Source organism: Sceloporus occidentalis, unplaced genomic scaffold (genome assembly GCF_023333645.1).
Source record: "Sceloporus occidentalis isolate IW3139 unplaced genomic scaffold, rSceOcc1.0.p SCAF_4, whole genome shotgun sequence".
Lineage (NCBI taxonomy): Eukaryota > Metazoa > Chordata > Lepidosauria > Squamata > Phrynosomatidae > Sceloporus > Sceloporus occidentalis.
This window is the reverse complement of record NW_028316984.1, coordinates 36,370,757-36,395,119: the sequence shown is the minus strand read 5'-3', so window position 1 is coordinate 36,395,119 and position 24,363 is coordinate 36,370,757. Positions and strand designations below refer to the sequence as shown.

The following is a 24,363-nucleotide window of genomic DNA, read 5'->3' as shown; positions in this document are numbered from 1 at the left end:
TGCCAAAGGAAAACCATACATGCTGAGGGAATGAGATCTGGCTCTAGCTTTGTTCACTAAAATGGTGGTGCAATGGAGTGTGGCTAAGTGATATCATCATACATCTCCCCTCTGCTACAAGCAGTTTCCAACAATATCTATCAGCAGGGATGATTTCTACTTTCAGACCATAAAAATACAACATGCCTAGAGAATTTAGAGCTAGGAGGAAAAGGAGATATTGCCAATGCTAAATCCAAGTCCTATCAAGCATTTTCAGAAAACCTGTAAGACGGTCAAGCATTTCTATGAGAATTTTTAAAACTTCAAATATTTTTCCCCCAAAAGAAATTCATCACACAATATCTCTCTCCCCCCCCCCCCCCCGGTTTATCCTGCACCTTCTTCAAACTATGATTTTTAAAAAATCCAGTCAATAGACAAAACAAGAGATATGCATATGAGTTTTCACACAAAACGGTTTATCACACTGTTTGATCTGCACTATAGGATTTTTATCCATAAGCACCCAGTTATAAGCTAGTACACATGTCTGTGAGGGTGGGCAGGCAGGGAATCATTCAAACTAGTCTTCAAAAAAAAAAGTGACTGTTTTATAGCCACCAAGAGAAGGCTTCATTTTTAAAATTTGCACAACAGTGTAAAAACAATGGTAGACATTGCTATGCAGGTTTCAAAAATGTACTAGTCTTCTCATGGTGTTTATAAAAAAACCCATATAAACTAAAGAATTGGGTCTATCATTATTAAAAACTCATTCAGGTTAGTGGATGTTATATGAACCCAGAATGTAGACTATTCTAAGTATTTTTACACAACCATACATGTATCTTACAGCTGATACACCACTAATGCCATAAAAATGCTGATGTTTTCTTTGTATTCACTGCAGAATAAGAGCAGAAAGGTGACTTATGTTTCTTTCCTTTTCTTCCTACAATATTGTGCAAGATTCTGATTTGTGTTCTGTAGTGAAGTACAGGCCCTGAACCAGTGCGGTGTATTGGTTTGAGAGGTGGACTAGGACTTTGAAAGAGCAGGGTTCAAAACCCAGGTTGGCTATGTAAACCCACTGGGTGGCTTTGGGCAAATCACACTTTTTAACCTCAGAAGAAGACAATGGCAAACCCTCGCTGAACGAATCTAGCCAAGAAAACCCTGTAACAGGGCTACTTTAGGTTTGCCATAAGTCAAAAATGACTTGAAAGAACACAACAACAACAAAGTGAAATACAGGTAACAGGATATAGTATAAGTTCTGATCTTAAACCGCCTTTGTTGTTGAAATCTCAGCAACAGTAAAGAACTTCTTCATTCTGGTGTATATTGATCACTTATGAACCTTTGCTCCATGTTTAGTTTATTTGAAACCATTACAAACCCTGGATTGTTGGGAGGGGAAAAAACAGAGAAGGAAAACAGCATGCTGATAGAGGTTTAGCCACTCATGCTGGAAGCTAGAGTGATTGGAGTAGTGCACACCAGCATGTTGCCTGTTCATGGCAAACCAGGGTTACCACTACATGTACAGTAAGTTGAAATACTTGGGGGGGGGGGTGGCCAGACATCTAGAAAAACATCTAACTTTTTATTGTGGGAAAACAGTCTGTAGAATAGATTTTACACACTGGAAGGTCTAACCTGATATCTGACTTGAAAGCAGTACATGAGAAAAAGGATCTAAGGGTCTTAGTAGATCACAGCTGAATATAAGTCAACAGTTCAAAGACACAGCTGTGTTAGTCTGGAAAATCAGTAGGGCCTGTTACAGACAGCCAAAATAAAGCTGCTTCGAGTCACAGTGGAGGTATGGTGTTTCAATGATGCATGCATCCTAAGAGTCCAGAAGCCACACCAAAGCCATGCTCCAGTCTGGAGCGTGGCTTTGGTGCGACTTCTGGACTCTTAGGATGCATGCATCATTGAAACACCATACCTCCACTGTGACTCGAAGCAGCTTTATTTTGGCTGTCTGTAACAGGCCCATGTAAAGGGACCTTGCAGCAAATTTGAGATTAACTGAAAGATAGAAGTTGGTAGCATAAACTTTCATATATTTGAGTCTACTTCCTCAGATGCATTTGTTAGAGTGAAAAGCCCAAGGGCAGATCAATACAGCAGTCTATCTGTTTGAATGGCCTTAGGAATGCAAAACTTTGTGGATGTGGAGATGAGGTGACAAATTCAGTTTTAATAATGGTTGATGGTTGCTGGAGGACAAGACAAGGATGTTGCCTAAAGCCAAGGTTAGTCAATAAACATATGAATGTGTATTGGAGTCTAGTGTAGGAGCCAAAAAGAAGATGTGATGAACTGGCCATGACAGCCCCCATGAGGCCATGTGGGGGTGGGTAGCTAATGTTACAATGTGTAACGTATGCCAGGAAACCATTATCAACGTAAGTTAATAGTGTGATGCAGTGACCAAAACGTCTTTGCATTCTTAGGCTGCATCACTAGGAGCACCATATCCAGATCAAGGAAAGTAGTTTGTTGTTGCTGTTGTTATCCACTCTCGAGTCGATCTCGACCCACGATGACCCTGTAGATAAGACATCTCCAAGACTCCCTATGCTCCACAGCTCTGCTCAGGTCCTGCAAATTCATACCCATGACTTCCTTAATACAGTGAATCCATCTAGCATGTGGCCTTCGTCTCTTTCTGCTTCCCTCTACCTTTCCTAGCATTATTGTTTTTTTCCAATGAATCATGCCTCCTCATGATGTGGCCAAGTACAACAGTCTCAGTCGAGTCATCTTAGCTTCCAGATAGATTTCTGGTTTGATCTGCTCTAGGCCCCATTTGTTTGACTTCTTGGCTGTCCATGGTAACCTCAGCATTCTTCTCTAGCACCACATCTCACATGAATTAATTATCTTCCTATCCGCTTTCTTAACTGGCCAGCTCTCACATCCATACATGGTAATAGGGAATATAATGGTTCGTATGATTCTAACTTTTGTGCTCAGTTGTATGTCTTTACATTTTAGTTGTATGCCTTCCCCATTCTTAGTCTTCTTATGATCTCTTGTCTGCAGTCCCCATTCTGATCAATATTTGATCCCAGGTATGAAAATTATTTTACAGTTTCTATTTCCCCATTGTCTAGGTTGAATCTGTGTATTTCCTGTGATCATTATTTTTGTTTTCTTTATGTTTAACAATAAGCCTGCCTTTACACTTTCCTCCTTATTGTTCTTTGTAGTTGTTTCAAGTCTGTGATGTTCTCAGCTAGTAGTATGGTGTCATCTGCGTATCTTAGATTGTTGATATTCCTTCCTCCTATTTTTCACTCCTCCTTCTTCTGTGTCCAAACCTGCTTTTCCTATAATATGTTCTGCATACAAGCCTTGTCTGACCCCTCTGCCAATTGGGAACCATTCTGTTTTTCCATGTTCTGTCCTGACAGTAGCTATCAGGACTATCAGATGTGTTGGCACTCCCATGTCTTTAAGGGCGTTCCATAATCTTTTGTGATCTATGCAGTCAAAGGGCTTGCTATAGTCTATAAAGCACATGCTGATTTTCTTTTGGAATTCCTTGGTGTGCTCCATTAGCCACTGTATGTTTGCAATGTGGTCCCTAGTGTCTCTTCCTTTCCTGAATCCTGCTTGTACCTCTGGGAGTTCTCTTTCCATGTATGGTTGGAGTCTATGTTGCAGAATTTTGAGCATGATTTTGCTTGCATGAGACATTAGAGTTATGGTCCTATAGTTGCTGCAGTTTTTTGTATCTCCTACTTTGTGGATGGGGATGTACTGTATATTGATCATTCCCAATCTGTTGGCCATTGCTTTGTTTTCCATATCTGTTGACATATGTTAGTTAGTACTGGTGTTGATTCATTTAGTGTGGGTTGTAGCAGAAAAGAAAATAGTAGTGTCATTCTATTCTGCTTTGGTCAGATCTCATCTGGAATACTGGGCACTACAGTTCAAGAAAGGTATCAACAAGTTGGAATGTCTCAGGAGAAAAGCAAAAGTATAGAACCCAAACCTTATGGGGTACAACTTAAGGAACTGGACATGTTTAGCTTGGAGAGGAGACGACTCAGAGGTGACATGATAGCCATCTTTAAATATCTGAAGGGATGCAAGATTGGAGCAAGATGGTTTTCTGTTGCTCCAGAGATTAGAACACAAACCTTGATTGTGTGTCTTCAAGTTGTTTCTGACTTTGGGGTGTTCTTGGCAAGATTTGTTCAGAAGAGGTTCGCCCCTGCCTTCCTCTGAGGTTGAGTGACTTGCCCAAGGTCACCCAGTCGGTTTCCATGGTCGAGCAGGGATTTGAACCCTGGTTTCCAGAGTCTTAGTCCAACATCCAAATCAATACACCAAATTGGCTCTCAGAATCACATGAACCAACAGATTTAAATTACATTAAGAAGAACCTCTTGATTGGTAAGACCTGTTTGACAGTAGAACAGACTGCTGGGGGGCTTCTTTGGAGTTCCTTAAAGGTAAATTTGAAGGGCATATATTTCAGGAGTGCTTTACAGGTATACCTCAATTATCTGTGGTGTAATAGTAGTCACGCTCTTTCTGCCTCAAAAGAAGGCAAAGGCACACCTCCTCTGAACAAATCTTGCCTAGAATACCCCATGATAGGTTCACCTTAGAGTCACCATAAATCAGAAACAACTTGAAGGCACTCAAGAACACTCAGTTAATGAAGATGTATACCCAGGCTTTACGTCTTTAACAGAAACTTTGGTACCAGAGGTAGAAATAACATAGAAAGGATGGGGATAGGTTCCAGCACCACAAAAAAGAACAATTCATCAAGACTTGCACAAGAAAGCAAAAGCACTGTGCACTGTCTAGAGACGACTTGAATGCTTCTTCCAAAATCCATCTGGGGAAGATATTTTCCTTTCACCAGCCTCCACTTTGTAATGTTTTTTATGGTGGCAAAACAGATGTATGCTTTTTCAACATGCCAGGGTAGCTAGTGAGGCAGGCTAATCTGCTTTTCCCTTTTCTTTCTGTATTGCACTCCACACATGCTCAGCAAATGCTCCTGGAGGCAGCTGTTTACCTTGCCTATTGTACGTAAGCACACACAGATATAGCAGGATCACCTAGAGTAGAATCCCATTCTTTTCCAGGTCAAACTTTCTTGCCTCGCTTACTGCAGCCATGCTGCTGAAACCCGAAACTGAAAGTTGCTTTTTCTCCATGACTCCCTTCAACATCTTCCCACTGCCAATGGTACAGGAAAACTTCCAGACAGACAAAAGACAAGGAGTAGGAGGGGATGGGTTGGCTCCTGTAAAAAGACTTTGTAAAAAGGATGCTTTGTTAACTAAGAGGGAAAGTAGACCAGCAGTAAGAGCCAGCTTGGGGGTGGCGTGGGGCATGGTGGCCATACACTGCATGCCCCGACTCTGCCCCCAAGCTGGAGTCACACCTGACCAGATGGTGGGCAGCGTGGGAATGCTCCTGCGACACAGTGATTAGACACTGCATGCTGCAGGAGTGAAGAAGAGCCACCACAATGGTGAAAGGGGCACCTTTTTTCTAGCGCAAAAAGGAGCGGCATTATGCACTTCTTTTTGCACTGGAAAAATGCAGGATCAGGCTGCAGTTGCTGCGGCCCCAATCCAGCACTCAAAGAGGCAGCATTAAGCTGCCCTTTTACTGCCATCTAAGGTAGTTGTGTATTCCTGAATGGCAGGATGTTGGACTAGGCGGCCCTTGCATCCCTTTCTAGTTCTAAGCTTCTACGACTCTAGGTCTATATACTAGTACAGTGGACCCGTGTTATACGCTGGAGTTTGGTTCCAAGATCCCCCACAGATAACAAAATCTGTGGATGCTCAAGTCCCATTAAATTTAATGACATAGCAAAATGGTGTCCCTTATAAAAATGGAAAATCAAGGTTTGATATTTGAAATTTTTACTTTTTTTGAACATTTTCAAACCATGGATGGTTTAATCCGTGTATAAAAAATCTGTGTATAAGAAGGGCCGTCCATACAGAAGCTGTTTGTGTAACCAATGGGCTTTTGTTGGAATTCTGAGAATTTTTTTCTTGTATTATTTTTAAGCTCAAAACTGTTGTAATTGGTTTAGGGGGGAAACATAAACTAGTTATCATCATCTAATAAGGATGATGAATGGAATGCCTATTAATCACAAAAATATTTCCAAATTATTTTAGAGGCTTACATTTCAGTACGGACAATTCTTCTTTATTCTTCTATTACAAAAGAGCACTCAGGATAGTGTGCAATAGCTTTCAGAAAAAGGACTCAGTTTAAAACATCATTCTGACAGGTCCAATATCTTGTCAGACAAATGCATCATCACCATATAGCTGAGGCCAATAAAGAAAAAGCTAACCAAATTCCCATAACAAAGAGTTCCACAGCTGTGGAACAGCAACAGACACAACCAATCATGCCTCCACCACCATTAAGACACAAACAAGTGTATTTTCCGCAGGTCTTAAAGAACAGGCAGTCCCTACAAGAGAACACTGTTTCTAATCTAGGATGTTCTGAGGCCAAGTTATTTAGGGTCTTAAAGGTAGGCCACCGGACTTTGAGTTCAGAGCAGAAATAAATTGGTAACCAATATAGTTGTTGTAATAAATATACCTGGTGCTGCCAAGAGCAGGAGCACCATTGCTGGTCTATTTTGGATGTGTTACTAAGCATCATTTTCTAAAATTAAAATGTGCACATACTGACGTATCATGAGATACAATTAGCACCCGGGTAAAAATAAAAATGGTTTCCAAAGCTAAAAGGGATGCCTTTAATTATTTTTAAGTATGCGCATACCTGTTTCATTCTGACTTGATGTAAGAATTAGAAAGCAATAAGAATAAAACATTTGTATTGCTTCATAAGATACAAATCAACTTCATAACTGAGGCTACAGATCAATACTCCTTTTTGAAGTGAGGAGCAGATATAAAACTAGATTTGAAGCAGGATTACAAGAAAAGCTGACTAGACAAAGCAATTGTATTGTTTCACTGGTTTGTAATATACTGACTTGGGGAAAAATGTTTGACTAGCTATGTTTTAAACTTTACTTTGTTAGTAAAATGTTTTATTCTGCTAGTAAACAGAGGGAATTCACCCCTGAACTGTATAAATTACCCATATTCTATTGTTGGCTCTGAGAAAATGCAAACATGATACTATAAAATATCATGTCAGTTAGCAATACTGAAAATGGCCGTATCAAGTTTGAATAAGCAATCTAACATTATTTAGTATTTTAAAATAAACTGTGACTAAGTATCAGTAATAATCTACAGATTTAACCACTATGGCCCTTAACCTACTGTGACTCAAAGCCAAAACAATGATAATGAAACCTGATTCACTAGCATCCTTTTGTTGCTCATACAAGAATTTCAAGATTTTCTAACCACAATCAAATTTAACATGTATATAACTTGAATAAAGCCAAAAACCTCACTGGAAGCATGATTTCCATTAATAGAATCACAAGAAGATATTTCTACCTCCCCTTGCATACCTCTGTGGGCTCTCTAAATCTGTTCTAAAGAATTGGGGAACTTTCTGGAACAGGTTTTGGAAGGGGACCAACAAAGGAGAGGAGAGGTTGTTGTAGACCAAAGTCAACTCACACAAGCTTAAGATTTTGGCTTTCTAAGCCCCTTTGCAGCAGCGACTCAGCAGCTTGGGAGTGTGTTGCTTAGATGCCGCACACCCACAAGCCGTAGGGAGACTGCCAGGAAGCAGCCCAACCGACTACATGGTGGCAGCTTTTCTGTGCTTCAGCAGGGTGGCATTTAGACACCGCACACCACAGCAGTGTCGAAAAGCCACCACTGCAGCGGAAAAGCCAGCTTTTTTCCTGCTCAAAAAGTAGCGACTTTCTGCCGCTTCTTTTTTAGCCGGCAAAACAGTGGGTTGAGGGCATGGTATGCAGTTGCCACAGCCCCAACCCAGCAATCCAAGGGGTGGTGAGATACCACTCCTTCGGCACAATCTTTTTCGCCCATAACTGAAGTATTCTATCAGTTCATGAAACTATCTTCACAACCACCTCAGTCCAAGATATTCTAGATATTCTATTTATTCTTAAATACCCTTAATTAGTGATCCTAAAACAGTTATTTCCTCTTCTGAGGAAAGTAGGGGGAAAGGCCTAAGTCCAGTTCCTAGTTCAAAATAGAGCAGACCTACTGAATCAGTGGAATTTACATAAATGTGCAGTTCCCAATCAGCAACTGACTACAGTAAATAAGTCTATTCTAAATGGGACAAGTAACTGAATTTCCGCTATGTTTTTTCTCAATCCAATTTTTATGAACATTTTGCTCCTTATAGTTAAAAATCTGAACTTTCACACATAAATTAATATTACATTACTCAATAATTCAAACATATGAGAAGTAAATATACTTCAATATCACTTAATCACAGTATCTTCAGAACATACTATCAGATCTTGGGAAGTTACTTTTTAAAAAAAATAGTTCCCATTCCAGAGAAGAAGTCATTAGGGCCCAAACAGACAGGCCAAAATAAAGTTGCTTTGGGTCACTTTGGAGGTACTGTTTAAATGACACACACAATCTTAAGAGGCCAGAAGCTGTGCCAAAGCTGAGCTCCAGTCCTTAGAACTGGAGCGTGGTTTTGGTGCAGCTGCTGGCCTCTTAGGACGCATGTATCATTTAAACAGCATATCTCCAAAGTGACCTGAAAAAGCAACTTTATTTTGGCCTGTCTGTTTAGGCCCATTAGTTACCATTACAATTGCAGATTTTGCTTGTTCCTAATCTATTTAGTTACTTTAAAAACATCTCAAAGCTAAGGCTATCACACCTAAATAGACTCCCAATCCTTGTGAATATAAAAATAAAATAAAAATAAAAAACCAATCGCATATCAAAAAGTTATTCCTTTCTACATTACACCTCTAATATAACTTGCTCATGCCTTAGTATATGCCACAAAAATAAATAATTACAAGTAACTTGTTATTTTGTATCTTATTTCCAAGCTCTGAACTACTTACTGAAAAGTTTCACACACCGCCTTGAGTCCCTATATTGGGAGAAAGGTGGAATATACGAAAATGAAATAATAATAATAATAATAATAATAATAATAATAATAATATATTAGAACCAAAGATCAGAATGGAAATACATCATTTTTTGGCTGATATCACTGTTTCAGTGGAAAGAGGGTGTTGTCATCTTAAATTTTATTAAGAAATATGCCTTTACCAACCTGATGTTGCACAGGCTTTTTTTAATGACGCTCCTTATACTGGAAAACCGCCTTTTTAAATAATACAAAAAACTGATAAAAAAATCAAGTGTACATACGCAGTAGATGGAAGATTCCGTCACAGGCGCTAATGTGTGACAAAAAGGCATTTCCTAGTCCCTGTCCAGCATGGGCACCTTTCACGAGGCCAGCAATATCCACTACATTCAAGAAGGCTGGAATTTTACTGAAAGATAATGCAAGGTTTTCATGATTAACAGTATAAGCCAGTGTAGTGATAGACAACTGCAACAAGAACCTACAGATGTGTACAATCTCCCTCCAAGTGACCAACTGAGCCTATTCAGAATAAGGGGAAAAAAGCCTCTTTGAGCTCCCTCGTCAAATTTCACATCATATTCACATCTTCAAGGGATCAAAACTAAAGTTTCCCATAAATTTACACATCTCAGAGCTACAAGCTCAGGATTGCTGCAAAGAGTGTTTTAATGTTCACTATACACTCGTCCCTCCACATTTGCGGTTTTGACTTTTGTGGATTTGATTATTCACGGATTTTATTCACTGATTTTATCAATATGTTCTTTCTAGGAATATCTAGGTTCTCCACCACAACTCTATGCTCACCTTTAACCAAAAGTCGCGCTGAAGGACCTACAGCTTCCTAGAGAGAATACTCCACTGGGCATTTGTAGCAATTCCAGCGCAATTCTATGACCAATGTCTGGCAGAGATTCCTAGAGAGATGTTCTCTCAGGTAAAAACAGTGTTTTTATTTGTATGTACAGCGCTGTGTACATTTATAACGCTAGAAAAATAAACTATAATAATAATAATTGGTTATTTGCTGTTTTTTCACATTCACAGAGTTCCTGTGCCCCTAATCCCAGAAAATGTGGGGGGAGAAGTGTATTTATGAGCCCTCCCTTTGCCATCTACATCATCAGAGGGAGAGTGAAGCCTGCCAGCTCCATCGGGCCTGGCCTGAACTAAGGAGAACAGCCTTCCCTCCAGTCCATCTGCCTTCTTGGTCCAGGCCTTAGAGGGAGAGAAGAACTGCTGGACCTGATCCCCTTCCCACCACCATTCCCTTCTCCTTTTGTGTCGTGTCTTTTTAGATTGTAAGCCTGAGGGCAGGGAACCGTCTAATTAAAAATAATAATTGTAAGCCGCTCTGATAGCCTTTAGGACTGAAGGGTGGGGTATACTGTAAGTACTCTAATAAAATTTAAAAAATTAATTACATAGCATTCCAGATACTCCAATAATTTCAGTGCCCATGGCAGAAAAAGAAAGAAAAATAATAGGTTAAAAAAGAAATTCTGAGATTTCTATGAGACAGTAAAATAGCTGTGGTGGTACAACGACCTCCAATTAGTAATTGGGGGATAGAGGACAGAAGAAATTAAGAATGTCTGTGGTTAGTGGGCAGATATTCTAAAATCAAGCTTTTAGTTGTTTAAAGTATTTGTAAGACAACAATACTGAAGGCTAAAAAGAGGGATAATGACCAAGAAAAAGCAGTACCTCTCCAATGTAGTAAAAAGCTCAAGAACTAGAATATTAATCAAGGATAACAAAAAACTAAAGTATGAGCTATTAAACACTAGTGCACCATAAATATCTGCTTATATGGTTGTTTTAAATTGCACTGTTGCACAAGAAACTGTACTACAGGAATCTCAAGCCAATGATTCCTACAGTGCAGTCACTTCACACTTCCATGCACATGCAAGCTATAGCTTAAGCAACCTTCTATAAATCATGGAATAAGTTGCGAGAACATATTTGGGATACTATGCTTCTGCAGGAACTGAAAAACTGTTTCATGTCAGCATACTGGTGACACCAAATCCCAAACTCCCAGCAGTTTCATGTAGATGTTAGGCATCTGGAAGACAATTCTCACTCTCTGTGAAATCTTAGGTTCGTAGCGTGGCTCTTCTGGATCTATCCTAGGTGTGGAGTCCAGGGTTTGGCAGTAACCAGAGGTATTTTTGCTTTTATGTCAACTTTACCTGTTCCAAGAAGTGTTCTACCTAACACTCAAAGATGTGCCTTAATTACTATCTTGCAACATGCTTAAGCTGCCATTTTTCTGAATTTTTTCCTGCTCTTATTTGATTTTTTTTAAAACAGGTGTTGTATTATTATCATGACATGTGGATTGGCTATTTTTAAATATTTAAATAGTAACTGAAAAAAATCATTCTTAAGAGTCCTTCATCTTTTTACTATTGCTTCGTCTGAATAAGTGGGGAGGGATAACAGCCTTTTAACTGTTCCTGCATGGGAAACAAATCTCATATTTTAAATTTAGCAGTTTCTTTACTTCATACAACCCACATGGTTTATAGCTCCCAAGGAAAACCAGGACCAAAGTTTTCAGAGGAGCAAATTAAAAATAGGAAATACAGGCTATAGAAATTATTAATGACTTCAGAAATAAACCAATGTAGTTATACAGGGTTGATAATTAAAACAAAGACACTTCTGTATTTAAAAACAGAAGGGCAGTATCAAAGCATTAGTTACATTTTCTACAACATTCTTCATGGGAAACCAATGAGTGCTGAAGAGCAGCCTTTCTGCTTCAACAGCAGAAAGAAACAAAGCCATGCATAAAAAGCCCATTTTAAAAAATTAAACAAGGAGTTTTGCCTTTTCCATTTTCAAACACTCACTGTAATGAAATATCTACTTTAATTGTTTAGCATCTTCCCTAAATACATCTAGCTATTCTCCTTTCCATTTTTCGGATAATTTAACTCAATCTAAAATCGTTAGCAGAAAACAGTACTGATTATCAGTATACGGTGCTTCCACTCTTTAGCAGAGATCCAGTGGGGTGGGTGAGAGGTGGGCAACATTGCACAGACCAACTGCTCCACTATGATGGCATGAGGAGTTAATTTGCTTGGCCGCCTATATCTAGAAAACATAGGACGCTTCTGCATCTCTTAGGGCCTGAGCAGACAGGCAGGATACCACAGGCCAAGATCATGGTATCCTGCCCCTGGTTTCAACCTGAGTCAGTCCGTGAGCCAGTGCAGTGATTGGTACACAGTTTACACACCTGCCGCCCACTGCACCAAAAAGCTGCAGCCACCACATGTCCCTTACCTGCCACTGCTGTCATGTCTTTTCTGAAGGCCGCCGCTGCAGCCTGTAAGAATGGAAATAGGGTATTTTGCTACATACATATGGCCAAGTGTTCTCATCCTACATCATAGGCTGCAACAGGGGTTTTCAGAGAAGATGTGATATCAATGGCAGGCAAAGGGCACATGCGCTGTGTGATGTGCCAGCTGTTGCTGTAGAGTTTTCAAGCAACTCTGCAGCAAACAGCCAATCTTTTTTTCCCATGCTAAGGCACTTTTGGCCCAGGATCGGTCTGGGATCACTGGATCATAATCTGGACTGCCTGATTCTGGCCCTGCACTATTGGCCTATGTCATCTGTACAGGACTACTTGAGGCCAGGGGAGAAGATGGGCCTTTTTGACCCATATATACAGGTCGTTAGACAACTGAAAAGCCAGTTCTAATGAGCAGCACCAGAGTTGAAGTATCCTCACATTATAAAACCACAAGATTTTTTAAATCCTGTGATTTAAAATGATAAATTTCACCAAAGAAATAGAGAGAAACATGAAGCAAGAGGCACTTGTTCTTCCTCCCTTCTTCACAAAATTCTGACATTTGAACCTCCTCTCAGTAGTACTAAAGACATATTGCAACTCAGAACTCTTGAGAATTAATTTAAATCAGGATCAGACAATTTAAGCAGGAATAATCAAAAGCTGGTTTGACATTCAATTTTAATTTCAGAGTTTTCAAGGTTTTCTTTCAAACTTAGACTCCTGCCACTCCTGGCCTAGATTAGCTTTTCTGTACTTGAGAATGTTACTGAAAGAATTATTTCTGTTCTGCAATTATGAAATCCTATGCATTTATATTTACATAGAAACAAATGATAACATTTAAAGTATTTACCTTGGAGGTTTATGATACTGGCAAAGGAAATCAAATCTGTCATCTGGTACAGGTACTCTGCTCTCATTTGGATCTATAGTGCAGAAAGGAAAGTTCTCTGCTGCGGCTTGACTCTTGGTTAATACATTGAAAAACGTAGATTTCCTTTCAAAGAAAAAGAGAGATGTTATATATGAATCCAACTGCCTATTTTGCACATGCGCTATTGCACCTGCACAATTTCAAAGTGTAAATTGTTACTGTCACAAAGTTCTTTCAGATGGTATATGAAGGAGGGAAAACAGTGAAGTGTTTCCTTTTACTCTAAAATTCCTCCAATTTATATTGTCTTTTGTTACATTTGATCATACAAACTCTGGAAACGGATTAATTTGTTTTAGATAAGGATGTCTGCAAACTCAAAGCACTTATTTTGAATTTCTGCAATTAAATGCACTGAGAATACACTAAAATAAGTGGCATGAGCAATGTCAGAGAGACAGTGTGGTATAGTGGTTTTAGACTAGGGCTGCAGACCAGGGTTTGAATCCCCACCCATTGGCTGAACTTGAGGAAGTCACACTCTCAGCCTCAGAGAAAGGCAATAGCAAACCCCCTCTGAACAGATTTGGTCAAGAAAACCCCATGACACAGGCACTATAAGTCAGAAATAACTTGAAGGAACACAAGAACAGCAAACAATAAGCAACGACGAGACATCACTATTGAATCCAAGTTCATGACAGAAATCTGTTATGAACTTGGATGTAATAGTGATGTCTGGTCACCTCGGACTCTCTTTTTCACCAGATCTTTTCCTTAACCACTCTGACATCACCTTCCCTGCACAACTACTGCTTTTGAATTGTCTCTGACACTATTTCCTAGTATTTGGCTGTCAATCCTTGACTATTCTGTCAAACAGAGACTTCTGGCCTCGAGCCTAGTCAGAGGTGGTCAGAGGAAGCACACTGAAAATGTATAATTATAAAGACTTTCTAAGGGCCTGAAAAGACAGGCCAAAATAAAGCTGCTTTGGGTCACTTTGGAAGTATGCTGTTTAAATGACACACGCATCTTAAGAGGCCAGAAGCTGCACCAAAGCTCCACTCCAGTCCTTAGGATTGAAACCTGGATTTCGCATGGCTTCCGGCCTCCTAGGACGCATGCATCATTTAAACAGCATACCTCCAAAGTGTCCCGAAGCAGCTTTATTTTGGCCTGTCTGTTCAGGCCCTAAGTCTTGTGTAGTTATAAAGACTCCACATAGGTACCACTGTCCATATGCAGTGTTTTAGTAAACACATAGAAAAATGCCAATAAGCTGATGACAAAACTGCTGTACTTTGACCTCTCCACTCTCATCTCTCAAAACTCAGTGCTGTCCATTCCTTATAGATCAGCCCCAGATAGGTTAGAAGAATCAGCTTCTAATTATTATTGCTAAACACTAAAATTTCCCTTACCACTGCACACTTTTCAAAACTATCAAGGGCAGCAGATTCTGTTTTTCTCTCTATATCTAACTAAACACACAATTTCCCAGCCACATAATTAAGATTTCAAAGCCATCTTACTTATAAATGGTAACACAACTTTTAAAGATTTACATGTTTTGAAAGAGATGCAGCTGATTTAGAAATTTATTTTTTATTTCATGCATATAAATTAATGCATCTTCAAAGCTAGTCATTAAACTAGATTTAGCAATCCATACATTCTACTTTAAAACAGCAGTGCTGTCATGTCAGAGCATTTATCTTACCTAAGTAAAAATTATCTTACCGAAGTAAAAAAATAAGCATCAAGTTTAGGAAGAATACAGGGCTAAATACCCTAAAAGGAATCCTGTTTGATTTTGGAAACTTAGCAAAGTCATGGTTAATATTTGGATTGGAGACCGGCAATTTATAGCAGGTGCTATAGGCAATATTTCAGATGAAGGAAGTAGTAAAACCAACTCTGTGTATTCCTTGCCTAAGAAAATCCTATGAAATTCATGGAGTCATCATAAGTGGACAGGCAACTTGAAGACACACACACAAAAGGAAGAAGAGTCACACAAAATACGTGGGTCTCACACTTCAAAGTGTACACACTGCACCTCTGGTGTATTCATGAGGGCCTACTGCCTTTTGAATGACTAAGCAAAGCTATTCCCTTTAATCACCTACCCAACATTTGGCAATCCAACAATGCCAATTTTTAGGGATGTCCCAAATCGCCCGATGATTGGATGTGGCTTAATTCCATCACCTCCCTTTTTGGGGGGCATCTGAAATGAAAAACAGAAAACACAGAATAATTTCAATCCCAAACTCCATCTCCAGCCTCCAAAGGCAAGAATGTATTCAGACACACAGCAATGAACACCAACATGTTCTTTCTGAAAACTCCCATATACTTTTTTGGGGAACCATGGCAGCCATCTATAACCACAAAGGGAGGAGGAGGAGGAGGAGGTCTTTTTCAATGCCCAAGAGACACCAAAGGGTCAGAGGCCAGACTCCAGCCAGGGACTGTGCATGGCACCCTCCCCACACCACACCACACAAGCCCTTCAAGGTAGTAGGAGTTGACTTGTGGCAGCTTCTGCAAAAAATCCCCTGGCAAAGCTGGGCTAAAAATACCTGGCTCAGTGAGCCCAAGAAGGGATTGAAATGTAGCACCCCACGCCCAGCTCTACCACCACCAATCTGCTCCATCTCCTCCGCACTGCAGAAACAATCCAGTTTAATTGCCACCATTCATGGCTATGGACTCCTGGGAATAGTACTTTTGTGAGACATTTAGCCTTCCCTGTCAGAGAGCTCTGGGGCCACTACAAATCCCAGTACGCCACAGCCTAGACCCATCAGCTCTCTGACGGTTGTTGTTGTTGTCATTTCCAACATATGGCAACCCTAAAGGAAACCTGGCATGGAGTTTTCTTGGTGAGGTTTGTCCAAAGGAAGCTTGCAGTTGCCTTCCTCTGAGACTGAGAGTGTGTAACTTGCCCAAAGTCACCCCCAGTGGGTTTCCAGGGCCGGCCTGGGAATCAAATCCTGGTCTCCAGAGTACACACTGCAGCATAGAACACATCTGATGTATTCCAACACTCGAATCAGCACACTATGCTGGATCTTCAGAGAAAGCCTAAATGTCCCACAGAAGTGCAAATCCCAGGATTCCATAGCCTGGAGCCAGGGCAGTTAAATCAGGGTCAAGCTGGATTATTTCTGCAGTGTGGCTGCAACCTGAGATGCTCAAGCAAGATGACAGGAGGAAAAGGAAGAGGAGGAGGAAAAGGAGGAAGAAGAGGAGAAGGAACAGGAGGGAGGGAGGAAGGAGGAGGGATAGCAATAGCATTTACATTTCTATGTCACTTAATAGTGAACTCAGCACTCTCTAAGTTTAAAAGAGGAGGAGAAAGAGGAGGAGGAAGATGAAGAAGAGAAAGAAAAAGGATAAGGAAGAGGTGGAGGATGAAGAAAAGAAGGAAGACAAGGAGGAAAAGAATGAGGAAGAAGAAGAAGAGGAGGAGGAAACGAAGAGGAAAAGGTGGAGGAGAAAGAAGAAAATGAAGAGGAGGAAGAAAAGAGAAGGAAGGTGGAGGAAGAAGAAGAGAGGGAAGAAGAGGAGAAAGAGGAAAAGGGGAAAGAGGTGGAGGAGGAAGAAGAAAAAAGGAAGAAGGAGAAGAGGAGGAGGTGGAGGAGGATGATAAGGAAAAGGAAGAAGAAAGGGGAAAGGAAGTAGAAGAGGAGGAAGGAAACAGGGAAGAGGAAGGAGGAGAAGGAAGGGGAAGAGGAGCAGGAGGGAGGCGTGTTCTCCCCACAGTCCCCCCCGGGCCCTGAGTCCCACTGAAGGGCCGCCCTCCCGCCTCTCCTTCTTGGCCGAGGCAGTGTGTCTGCCAGGGGGATCCCTCCCTCGGGGCACCCACCCAGGGGCCGGGGAAGGCTGGGGGGCCTGTGCTCCTGGGCCACCCCAAGGGCCCTGGACTCTGTGCCTGGAGCCTGCCTGCCTGCCTGCCTGCCTTCCTTGCTTCTCTCAGAGACAAAATGGGGGGCCGCTGGGGCCTCAGCCAGGCCTCCCTCCCTGGCTGCCCTGCCCTGCCCTGCCCTGCCCTTCCGAGCGAGGCCGGGCCTCTTCACCTTGTCTCCCGGAGGGCCTTGGGTCCTGGGCCCAGGGACACAGGCCGAGAGCGAGAGAGGAGGCCGCCACGCTGCTCCTGCTGCTCCGAGTGCGAATGCTGCCCCTCCGCCTCAGGAGCAGGAGGAGCCGGCGGAACAGGCGGGCCTGGCTTCCCTGTTGGGCGGAGACTGGAGAGGGGAAAGGGCGCCGGGAAGGAAGGAAGGAAGGAGGCCGAGACACGTGTCATGGGAAGGGCTGGATTCAGACGAGACCAGGGGCCCACTAAGGCACCCCTGGAGGGAACGCAGGCCTCTCGGGGCCCCGATTGTGGTTGTTGCTGCTGCTGCTGCCTGCCTTCACAGGGTTTTCTTGGCAAGTTTTGTTCAGAGGCGGATTACTATTGCCTTCCTCTGAGGCTGAGAGAGTGTGACTTACTGCCCAAGGTCACCCAGTGGGATTCCTAGGGCCAAGCTAGGCTTCAAACCCTGACCTAGCGTCCTTCCCACATTACCACGCTGCCCCCTTCTAGTGCTGCTATTCCACTTTGACTGACTCCTGTTGCATTCTGGGGCTTGTAGTCCAGTGAGGCCTAAGAGCTCTCTGCCTGACGATTCTGAAACGCCCCCCTTTAAACTCCAAATCCCAGAATGCAACAGGAGGAGGAGGGGGAGAAAGCCACAGCAGTCAAAGTGGAACAGCAGCACTATAAGAGGGAAGTGTGGTAATCTAACTAGTCAGTGGTTCCCAAACTGTGCTCTTTGAAGGATTTTGGACTTCAGCTCCCAGAATCCCAGACTATTGGCCAACATGGCTGAGGCTTCTGGGAGCTGAAGTCCAAAAGCTCTTAAAGGGCACAGTTTGGGGACCACTGGATAGATGCTGGAACTGTATGCATGTGCCTTTTGGTTGCCCCTTCACTTATGGTGGAGCCATTAATTTCATTGGGTTTTCTCAGGCAAGGAATACTCACAAGTGGTTTTGCCAATTCCTTCCTTTGAAATATAGCCCACAGCACCTTGTATTCCTTGGTGGTCTCCTATCCAAGTACTAACCAGAGCTAGCAATCAGATGGGATCTTTAGGGTATTAAGTAGGCTGATCATAGAGTTGGAAGAGACCACAAGGGCCATCCAGTCCAGCCCCCTTCTGCCATGCAGGAACTCACATTCAAATCATCCCTGACGGATGGCCATCCAGCCTCTGCTTGAAGACTTCCAAGGAAGGAGACTCCACTACATTCCGAGGGAGTGTGTTCCACTGTCGAACTGCCCTTACTGTCAGGGAGTTCCTCCTAATGTTGAGGTGGAATCTCTTTTCCTGCAGCTTGCATCCATTGCTCTGGGTCCTGTTCTCTGGAGCAGCAGAACTAGCTCCCTCCTCAATATGATATCCCTTCAAGTATTTAAACAGGGCTATCATATCACCTCTTAACTTTCTCTTCTCCAAGTTAAACATACCCAGCTCCCTACGTCTCCATAGAGCACAGTTTCCAGACCCTTCACCATTTTAGTCACCTTCCTCTGGACACGCGCCAACTTTTCAACATGCTTTTTTGTGGTGCCCAGACACGACATGGTGTTATTCCAGGTGGGGCTTGACCAAAGCAGAATAGAGTGGCACTACTATTTCCCTTGATCTCTAGACATTATACTTCTCTTGATGCAGCCAAGAATTGCATTAGCCTTTCCTCTGAGGAGATTATCACACTGGGGTCATTCCCACAACTATTGCGGTTGTGCAATAAACAGGAGCGTATCAAAATAGTGGCCTTCCATTCCACACAGTTTAACAATTACAATACTACAATGGGTTGTAGACACATGACAGGAATATATTTAGTTCCACGCAGCTTCTGTTCCCCATGAGTGAATTAATTATTATTGTATCATTACTCACATACATTTTTAAGCAAGAAGTTCTAGTAGTGTTCTCTACTATATCGACTATGCAATGGCGAGGACATGGTATTATTTCCTTCCGCACTTGTGCATTCCCAAAACTGAAGCGATATTGGGTTCTTATTCACAGGAGTTTATTGTTAATGCGAAGACACACAATACTAATGATTTCGGGGCACACTAACCACAGATTGATCCCAGCGTTGTGTGATAATCTTCACTCTGCTGCTATTATTGCACTTTTTACCCTAATGTGATAATCTCCTGAAATACAGCCCACAGTACCTAGTATTCATTGGTGATCTCCCATCCAAGTACTAACCAGAGCTGACCCCACTTAGCTTCCACAATTAGACGGGATCTGGAGCCTTTAGGTTATTCAGCAAGCTGACCATATTTCCTTGCTATTAAAATGTCACATTGGGATGGCAAAAATGGGACCGGGCTTATGCAGTATTCCGTATTCATGAAAAGTAAGACAATAACAAAGGTTTTATTACATGACCATGTTGAGTTAACAATTACTCTTCAGTGACAGAACTCCTACAAAAATTTAGCTGCAGATTGTACCATGAATATTCCATCGATGAAGTAATCTTTCGCAGCAAATTTTGGTCTTTCAACACTTTATCATAAAACTTCTCACTCTGCTCCATGACACTTTTTTTTTTTTTTTTTGGCAACCACAATTTCAAACAGGATTTTGCAACAACAAAACAGGGCATTTTTCTTGAAAACAGGACAGAATTGACATCTATATTAAAATGAGGGGAGGGTCTGGAAATATGAAAAACAGATACTGTTCCATTTAAAATGGTACGTATGGTCAGCCTAGTATTAAGGCAGGCTATAGTGCAGGGGTCAGGCTGTGGTGTTCGCTTGTGTCCCTTTAAACCATGATGAGATGGTGTGAGTGGGAGGAGAACGTTTTTTTAAAAACTAAAAAAATTAAAAATTAATTTAAACAACATTGGGGTTTTTTTTTAAATTAAATTCTTTTACAAATTTCTTTTAAAACATTGCATGCGTTATGTGCCTTCCAGTAGTTTCTGACTTGCCTATCATGGAGTTTTCCTGGCAAAATTTGTTCAGAGGAGGTTTATCATTGCTTTCCCCTCAGGATGACCAGATGCCCTCACCACAAAGGAGGACAAGGCACCACAAAATGGAGGGCATTCAAAAAATGGAGGCCATGACCAAATAAAAGTTAAAAATACTAATATAAATATAAATGCATGCTTCTTGGTCGTGCTCAAAATGGAGGACATTTTGGAAATCCTCCTGGACAGAAGGATGAATATCTTGGAAAAAGAGGACCTCTGGTCACCCTGTTTCCCCTGAGGCTGAGAGCATGTGACTTGCCCAAAGTCACCTAGTGGGTTTCATGGTCAAGCTGAGAATTGAGCCATGGATATAGTCCCAACACTCCAACCACTACGCCACACTGGCTGATGCAAGATAATATCACATCTTGCCCATTTTAACTTCAGCCACATGAAGCTAGGTACTTGTAAATTCATTTAGGCTCTACATATGATATTGTAATTTAAAGGTATAATTGTAATTTTGCTACTTGTTTTATGTCACAACTATTAGCTTTATATTTAGTGATAGATGGGCATTATGATTTATGAGTAACTTTAGTACAAAAAAAATGACTAGAGATTCTGTATGGTACAGTATGGGAGGAAGTCAATGGAGGGTAACACCATGAGTTATCACGCTGGGTGACACCAACCCTAGTAATGCCATTGGAAAGGGAGCATCCTCCTGCACTGCCTTTCCTCGTTACCCTTCCTTCAGGAATCCCCAAGGCTGGATTTGAAGAGCATACTGAATATGGATGTCTTTTCTTTCAAATTCAGTTTCATCCTTGGGATGCCTTTGCTTCTGTTCAAAGTTCTTGCAACTGGGAAGGAAGGACTCTTTCTGCTCTCTGCTGCAACTCTTATGCAGTTCTCTGAAGAGGTCTGCCCATGGCACCACCAAAACATGTGTCAGGAGAGCCTTTCAGTTGATGAGAGTGGCTGGTTTGTTTCTTCCTCCATAATCTTTTTCTTGAAAGGTCAAGGGCCCCCATCATATACTTTGAAATTTTGCCTGAAGGTCATGAAGTCCAATCCTGTGCATATTTGCATAGTGCAGGGGCCTTGGACACTACCTTGGGAATCAAACCCTGGTCTTCATAGTCATAGTCCAATACTCAAACCACTATGCCACAAAAGGGCAAAAGGGAAAAGTGGTCCTAGCACAGGGAAGAATGAGAATTGTTGCTGTTTACTCAGGGCTGTTGTTGTCATTTCTGTCTTTTTTCAAATTTATTTATTGGCAAGATTTATTCAGAGGAGGTTTGCCCTTGCCTTCCTCTGAGGCTAAGTATGAGTTGCCCAAAGTCACCAAGTAAGTTTCCATAGCTGAGCTAAGATTCAAACCCTGGTCTCCAGAGTCCTAGTCCAATACTCTAATCATTACATCACATTGATTCTCTTATAATGGGCCATGCTGATCAGTAAATGTTGTTATACAGATATCTTGGGGAGGGAGCGAATGAACAAAAATGCCAAAACTACTGAAAAGTTTGGTGTCCATTAGCACAGAGTATAGTTGAGTGGTAACAGTCATGTTTATGACAGTTTGTTCATCACAAACACATTCTTCAAATAACCAGGGAGGCAACTGTATACATAGACATCACCTAATGACCAATATAGAAATGAAATAGAAGATGTGCCTTCCAGGTTGGATGGCACTCAACAAGCTTCTGGGATAGAGCAGAGGACAACTGCAAGTACCAGTGTGGCTAGTGACATGACTGGACTCAAGCTGGAAGGATGTTCGGCTGTTGACGTGCTCAAAGGTGAAATGAAACTCTGAAGCTGCGTAACACATATTATAAGAATGTGTATGTAAGAAGCATTAGTTAGGGAAAGCTAAGCCTAATAAAACGAAATGGGGCGTATAAATGTTGCAATACTTGGGGTGAGGATGCTAAAGTGGACAGGAATGGGTCATTTTCAGTCAAATAATTGCACAGTATTTTATTTAGGAAATGAAAACCTGAGAAGAAATGGGGTGATATTAATTGTGAGCGGCAATGTAGCAAAAGCAGTCAAAGGATATAATGCAAAGTCTGACCAAATCATGTCAATAAGACTCCAGGGAAAACCAATCAATACAGCACAAAATCCAAAGTTATACTCCAACTACAGAGGCAGAAGAAGCAATTGAAAGATTCTGTAACTGGACTGCAGAAGCAGGAAGCAGAGCAGAATCAAAGACTAAGAAAATTTGACCTAAACTCTAAAAGATATTGAAAAAGATTTCACCATATTGTTGGAAAGGCTGTAAGGCTCAAGGTTCTTACACACTCATGAGGCATTAATGTCCTAGGGTCAATGCTTTTTGGGGTGCAATATTGATGCAGACATCTGATGTTATAAAAAACCAGTGAAATTTTGTCTGGCCTTATTATTGTTATCAATGTTCAGCAAAGCCAATAGTCATCTAAACCACCGGAGGCACATCATATTCCTAATCTCTACAGCTAGAACTGAATTGAGAGATGCTGGAAGACGAGGAATTTGTTACTTGAAAACTGGTGGGAAAAGGTCTGGGACACATGGCTGTCAGAAAAACTTTCCTATTCTTTCGTGAACAGATCCAGACAAAAAAAAGGTACACACGTTCATTGAGGATTGGCAAAACCCTATGAAATTGATGGAGTATAAATCAACAGACAACTTGAAAGAGCATACGCATATATGGACCTGTAAATATTTTACACTTGAATTTACCAGGAAAAGTCCTGAAATTGACATGCTACTAAATTTGAGATAGAGAAGACAACTGTTTTGTCTCTTGTCTTCACTTTGGGGTATATGGTATCAGCAGACCTCCAGTTCACTCCTTGGCAAATCCCATAACTTGGCTTTCAAAAGAAAGCAGACAATAACGCATGGGCAATTGCCGGTCAGAGCAGAGAACACTGAACTAGATGAATCACTGTTTTGATTCAGTTTGAGACAGCTATGTATGCCACACCCCAATTATTTGTTATGGCTTTCTAGCTTTTTCCCAAGTTGCAAAGGCCCTAACCAAAACCGTAAGATAGTGCTATGCCCAAGACTACCTGGCGAGCTTTGAATCTGGTGATTAGCCACAATTCCATATGGCTTTAAATTTATCTCATTAATACATAATACATATATTGTTCAAGGACACTTAATTTGAATTCCATAATAGGACTTCATAGAACAGAGAAGCTGAGCAACATAATCCAAGTCATGAATTAGGCCACAGTTTTTGCCTACGTATCTAAAACTGTCTGTAATGGATCAGCAACTCACTCATGTGCACCCTGTGTTGATCCCTGCTAACAAGAAGTGCATCAAAAACAAAGCATAGAGTGCTATCTCCTAGGTGCACTTTGTACACACTTCACTTTAAAAGTAAGAGACCCAAGTGATGGCAACTTGACATGTAGAAATGGCAGCTGAAATACCAAAGTTCTTACTTCTTTGTCACTTTTTATGCGCTATCAGCAATTTAAAATATTCCTCACAGATGGAAAGAAAAAATGTTACTGAGTGATTTAGGATGTCTGGAAGTTCTTTACGTTGCATCTATTTGTTTTCTTTGATAACTAATTAATTAAGCCAAGAGCACCAAGTATAATGGCTTGGGGCTTAATACAGTCCTTTGAAGTTCCTAAAATGGTGCATGCAGCCCTTACTACATTCCATGTAACTGTGGGTCAAATAAACTGGCCTCTCCCCATATTTTCAATTGGAAGACCAAACAACCCACAGCCAAAATTCCTCACTATTGATAGCATGGCTGGGCATCTTGTTCTGACATCAACGCAAGTGGGGCTCCACAGGGGAGACATGGCTGGGAAGGCAGCAGCACCAACTCAGAGGAGAAAGAGGAAAAAAGTGATGCCAATTCAGGTTTAGGCAGGGGAAATGTGTGGATGTCGTTTCAGTTTCAGTGCAATATATGTGGTGCTAATAGGGTGAATTTAGGGCAGTTCTGGAGCAGAATACTCTGAATTGCAGCCAGATTATTTTTGCTGGTGTAGACAAGCCCCAGGTTTTCTTTTTAAAAGGTTGCAGGGGCATATGTGCACTGTTTGACATCATTTAAAAAACCCTCCAT

General features: G+C 41.4%; 1 protein-coding gene across 2 annotated transcripts in view; it reads right to left on the bottom strand.

Moving 5' to 3' along the window:
• The window catches only part of OLA1 (Obg like ATPase 1), a 114,786-nt gene extending 97,026 nt beyond the window's left edge, over nt 1–17,760 (bottom strand). Inside the window, exons 1-4 of one of the 2 annotated variants that reach the window (XM_089519726.1) lie at nt 17,741–17,760; nt 15,374–15,474; nt 13,221–13,364; nt 9,324–9,451 (exon numbers count right to left, since the gene is read on the bottom strand). In XM_089519726.1, coding sequence (XP_089375852.1) covers nt 9,324–9,451; nt 13,221–13,364; nt 15,374–15,474 — 373 coding nt within the window. In that variant the 5' untranslated portion in view covers nt 17,741–17,760. Of the gene's footprint in view, nt 1–9,323; nt 9,452–13,220; nt 13,365–15,373; nt 15,475–17,329; nt 17,491–17,740 lie in introns of those variants that run through there. The other variant, XM_089519725.1, reaches the window with a different exon arrangement.
• Between the last annotated feature and the right edge of the window lie 6,603 nt (nt 17,761–24,363).